Genomic DNA, 5,349 nt, shown 5'->3' on the forward strand with positions numbered 1-5,349 from the left:
TACTTTCTTTTCAGTCTCCTGGAAGTTTGTTTATCATTAATCAGTTCCTCGAAGACAGACTGCCTCTGACTCTACAGACAGAAGCAAGCTTCGGGGTCTGAAAGCAATGAACGGACTAGAGATTGTGGCGACCCCAGCCACCACATACACACTCTCGGGGGCTGCTCCCTTTTGAGGGCCTGACGTGGGGTCCAGGCAGGCACCCGACTGGACGTCTCTACATTGGCTGTGGACATAGTGGTGCTAGTGATGGTCACAGCTTACCCATGATGTGGCACATCTGGTGGGAGCCTCAGGCCGGGAACACCCTGGGGTGGGGAAGGGATCTCTGCGAAGGGAGGGGGTCTGCAGTCCAACAAGTGATGGCCTGGGGCGGCTTCAGGGAGTAGGAAGGGGCTGGACCGACGCCCGAATCCCACATATATGTGTAACGCATTGGAGTCTGCACTTGCGTGACCCTGTCACCGTCACCTCCTGGACTTCTCAGGAGTCTCCTGGTTGCTCTCCGTAGGGCAACTCCAGCTCACTCCAAGTCACCCTCCACCCAGCAGCCAGAGGGATCTTTCCGAACATAAATTCCCTCTCGCCACCACCTCCCTCCTTCACACTCTGCCCAAGTCCCTTCAGTAGAGAGACCCAGGCCTGGAGACTGTACAAAGCCCTGCAAAGTCTGGCCCCGCCGCCGCACCCTCGGAGCCCAGCGCGGAGAGGGCGCTTAGTGCGTGAGCTACCGTCGTTCCCCGCGACTCAGCCGAGCGGCATCCGCACACCCTGCTAGCCTAGGAGCGCATCGAGGGAGCCCGCTCAAGCTGAAGCGCTGCACGAGCTGTGTCTTCCTTCTCTCCGCCGCCAATGCGGGCAGGATGCGAGCAAAAGACCCGGCAAAGAGGGCGCCGAGGGGGCGCAGCCGGGGCGCTGGGCGGACCCAGAGGGGACATGGAGAGGAACGCGGAAGGTACGCAGTAGAGACGGGGAGGTGGCGCGGCGCGGGACATGGTGAGCGACCCGAGGGGCTCGCGGACGGGGCTCGCGGACGGGGCTCGCGGACGGGGCTCGCGGACGGGGCTCGCGGACGTAGAGCAGTCGAGGCGCGGAGGGGGAGCGCGCCCCCGTGTGGCCAGGCGGGGAGGCGCCACGGCCGGGGCCGTGGGGGCGGTGGGAAGCGCTCCGCGTCCGGGCTCTCAGCGTTCCCTGGCCTGCCCCGGCTCGCTAGGCTTTGATGGCTGCTTCCGCTCCCCATAAAGGCCTGTTTCATGGCCAACGCCGGCATGGGCTTTACGTCTGCCCTCGGGCTCCCTGCGGGCTGCAGAGGGCAGCGGTGAAATCCCCTGTCCGGCCAGGCTGTTCTTGCTCTAAAGGGAGGCCCAGGGAGTGTGTGTGGGCGGCGTGCTCCGTGCTGGGCTCTGTGCCGAGCCCTATTCATTGCATATCCCAGTTTCTGTCTCTGGGTGCGTTTCCCTGGCCCTGGCCACTTCCCCTCTTTGAGCGTGGGCACTGTGTTTATTAGTTCATTTCCCATCCCCACACCAAGCACTGCCTGGCACAGAGCAGGCGCTCGGCAAAGGCTTGCGGGATGCGCAGACCAGCTCATTTAATGCTTGCAGGTGCCCTCTGCGGTGGGCATTACTATTTCCACCATCCTCATGATGGATCTGGAATCCACGGGGGTCCCCTGCCCAGGATCGTGCAGCCTGTGGAAGGCAGCAGGCGCCGGGATGCCGAATGAATTGAATGAGCTTCTCGGGGATTCCCTGAGCTTGGTGAACGGAGAGCCCACCCTGACGGTCAGGCCTAACCCCACCGCCAATAACAGAGCAGCCCTAGGTGGAAGTGGGCTGCCTGTGCCTGGCACTGGGAGCGGCAGAGGCGGCTGCCGCTGTGGAAGTAGCGCCCGCAGTGCCAAGCTCCTGTGCCTGGGAGGACGCGGGCACTGGGCGACCTGCAGTCGGGGCTGCCCCCAGGCAGGCCTCCCGGGCTTTCTCACAGCGCGGCTCGCGGGAAACGACGCTGCCCTATGGCACAGTGAAGTAAGGCGATGGCTGCTCTCAGCCAGAGGCGGGGCTGGGGGAGGGGGCCAGAGATGCCCCGGGAGCCCCTGGACCCTCTGGAGGGTCGGGTGGGGGAGGGGAGATCTCTGTCTTGACCACGCACTTGTAACCCATTCTTGGCACACCGGGATACCTTGCCTGCAGGTAGTGCTCTGCTCTCGGGGAGAGGGCACAACCTCTAATCCTCTGACCGAGGCTCTCTGCCTCTCACAAGAAGCCCCCAACACACTGGTTTTCCTCACAGCCTGCCCCAACTGCTCATCGGAACCTGCAGCCCCCTTCCCTGCCCCAAATGTCCCTCTGCGGATCCCATTACCCTACTTTCTGTCGAGCCCAACTGCCCTATCCTTTATACAGGCTGTCGGGGGCAATGGTGGTGAGCATGGGCTATGGAGTCAGATTGCCTGGGTTCAAATCATGGCTCTGCCATCTTCTGACTGTGTGACCTTGGGCCAGTTTCTTTATTTCTGTGCCTCAGTTTTCTCATCTGTAAAATTGACGGGATGGTGGCATCTGTCTCATAGAGTGGCTGTGAGGGTAACGGGCACACTGCCACAGGCACGATGAACGTCAGCTCTTGTTGCCAACCTCCCCCCACAACACACACAGCTTAGTAACTCTACCCTCACCCAACACATAACACCTAGCTTGTCCCTCATAATGAGCTCTCAGCCTAAATCAGTGCCCTCAGCAAACCTGTGGCGCAGGGCACGTGTTAGGGTAGACAAGATCCTGGGGAAGACTCACTGACTCCACCGAAGCACTGGCTGCAGCTGGGATTGGCCCAGACATTTAAGAGCCGAGGACTAAGCAATGCCTGCATTGCCTGCTATGTGCATATGTCGAGCAGGACGGCAGTGTCAGGCCACTGGCCAGTGGGGACCAGCCTCTGAGCTGGTCATCCGAACACCCTAGGAAAGAGTCCACCCCGTCCTACATGTTCTATCACTGCTTGGCCTAGCTAAGCCAAGCACCTGGGCCCAAGCCCCACCGTGGAGATGGTGGCTGGAGCAGTGTCCAAGGTCACAGATGGAGGAATGCGACCTCCAGCCCAATCTCGACTCTGCTCTTTGCCAGTTCAGTCTTGCCCAAGTCACTTGGGTTCTCCAAGCCTATGATCTCCTCTTTAAAATGGAAGGGAGAGCTGGGCATGGCGGTTCATGCCTGTAATCCCAGTACTTTGGGAGGCTGAGACGGGAGGATCACATGAGGCCAGGAATTCAAGACCAGCCTGAGTAACATGATGAGACCCCTATCTCTACAAAAAAAACAAAAAACAAAAAACACTTTCTTTTTTTTGTTTGTTTGTTTTTGTTTTTGTTTTTAATTAGCAGGGCATGATGGTGTGTTTCTGTAGTCCCAGCTACTCGGGAGGCTGAGGCGGGAGGATCAGTTGAGCCCAGGAGTTCAAGACCAGCCTGGACAACACAGCAGACCCCATCTTTATAAAATAAATTCAGTAAAATGGAAGGGAGAGAGTCCATCTCTATTCCAGGTGCTTGGTCCTGGGGGAAGGTAGGGGAAGGGGCAGAGAAGGAAGCAGGAGAGGCAGCACCAACACCTCTTCCCACCTGTGGGAGATTCTGCTCTCTCATTGGCTGGAGCTGGGCTTGCCAGAAAGTCAGATGTGGCCAGTCATCTCTCTCTTGCCCCACCTGAGGTGAGCTCTAACTGTACCTTCTCCATCTCAGAAATAAACGTGGCCTTTGAGTGGGGACACTCAACAGTCAACTTCCCTGCTTCCCATGAGGCAGAGTTGCAGAAACCTAGATTCAATCCCTGCTGCACCAGTCCCTTACTAACTATGTGACACTGGACAAGATGTAGCCTCTCTAGCAGTGGCCAACTTTGTTTGGCTCTTATTACATACCAGGCTCTTGGGCAAGCACTTGCCCCCATCCGTGCAACAACCCTACGAAGTAGCCCATCTCACAGGCAAGAAAACTGAGGTTCCAAGAGGTTATGTAAGTTGCCACCATCACACAGCTGGAAAGTGGGAGAGCTAGAAGGTGGATGGTGGCAGAGTCTGGGCATTGGCACGTCACCCTCCCAGAGCACTGGGATGGGGAAAGGAGGTCTCTGGAAAGTATCTATCCAGCACAGGTGGGAACTCAACGCTGGTTCTGGGTTTTTTGTCGCATCCCCTTTCGGAGGGAACCAAACTGTGATTCCTCGATCTCACCACAGGGTGTCTCCACGCCACTACTCAACCAGCCACCCGATGCCCGGGCTACCTTTGGCGCAGCCCTTCCTCCTGTGGGACTGGCTGCAGCCCTCCTGCTCCTGTGTGGCCTGTTTGCGCCTGTCTTGTCTTCAGCGGGGACAGGCTCTGATTCCTCTGGGAAGCGTGAGGGCTGTCACTGACCTGCACCCCCTGCCTTGTGGGGTTCAGCGGAGTGGCGTGGGACAGAAGTGCTGCTTTCCACATGGCCTCTTCTCTGCCTCCCCCAAGTTCCCCCACACTGTCCTGTGTCAAGAGTCACAGCCAGAGCCTCAGTCTCCAGAAGTCACGGCAACAGAGCTGTGGGGAGATCCCACGCCCTCCCATGGGGGACCTTGATCTGCCTGGAGAGAGGGGCTCGTGCCACCTGCGTGGGGCCCCTCCCCAGTTTGGCTTGGTAACTGCGGACCTCTGTATTGCTTCCTCTTCTCCGCAGCCCATGCTGCCGTGAATGTCCCCGTGTGAGAGTTGTTAGAAGGGGAGTAATTACCTCCTTTTGGAAGTTTCAATGAGACCATGTAGGTAAAAAACATCTTGCAAGCTCTTCATTGAAATGTTGCTTGCCAAAAATAGGGAAACGGGGGCTAGGTCAAATGACTGTCCCAAAGCCACTCAGTAAGTCAGCGGTGGCCATAGGATCCTGATCCCAATCTAGCGATTCTCCCAAGAAATCACACTTGACTTTGGGGTGGCCTCCTCTGTGTGAACCTAGTCCAGGGCGTTGAAAGGGCACAGAATAGAGATCCTCGGGAGGAGGAGGAATCTGGGGATGAAGGAGTTAAGGGGGCCTGGAGCCGGGATGGCTGAAGGCTATTAAGAGACCAGTATGAGAGGAAGAGGCCAGCGAGGGGCCTGGCTTTGATTAGGCCCCCAAGGCCATCTGGAGAACCAGACGCTGGAGATGGGTTGGTTTTATGGGGGCAGATGGCATAAATTATAGGGGCGTTAATGGGGCAGAGGGGTTCCCCCCACAGTGCTTCTGAAAGGGGTTGCATGGGGGGTCCTCTTCCCTAGCAGCCTGGGCCAATCCCATCTGCTCCAGCCTCTGCTGTGTCTCCCTGCCTGCAGTATAATACCCTC

At 58.1% G+C, this 5,349-nt stretch overlaps 1 protein-coding gene across 1 annotated transcript; it reads left to right on the forward strand.

Annotated features, from left to right (window-relative positions):
* Positions 1-748: 748 nt before the first annotated feature.
* LOC745673 (uncharacterized) lies at positions 749-3,692 on the forward strand. Its single transcript, XM_001151824.7, has 2 exons — positions 749-955; positions 1,605-3,692. The coding sequence occupies exon 2, from the start codon at positions 1,644-1,646 to the stop codon at positions 2,613-2,615; it is 972 nt and encodes a 323-aa protein (XP_001151824.3). The 5' UTR covers positions 749-955; positions 1,605-1,643; the 3' UTR covers positions 2,616-3,692.
* Positions 3,693-5,349: the final 1,657 nt, after the last annotated feature.

Source organism: Pan troglodytes, chromosome 9 (genome assembly GCF_028858775.2).
Source record: "Pan troglodytes isolate AG18354 chromosome 9, NHGRI_mPanTro3-v2.0_pri, whole genome shotgun sequence".
Lineage (NCBI taxonomy): Eukaryota > Metazoa > Chordata > Mammalia > Primates > Hominidae > Pan > Pan troglodytes.

What these genes read in the sequence shown, in the direction of transcription:
- LOC745673 (XM_001151824.7), top strand. Translation starts at nt 1,644, where the DNA reads ATGATGGATCTGGAATCCACGGGGGTCCCCTGCCCAGGATCGTGCAGC.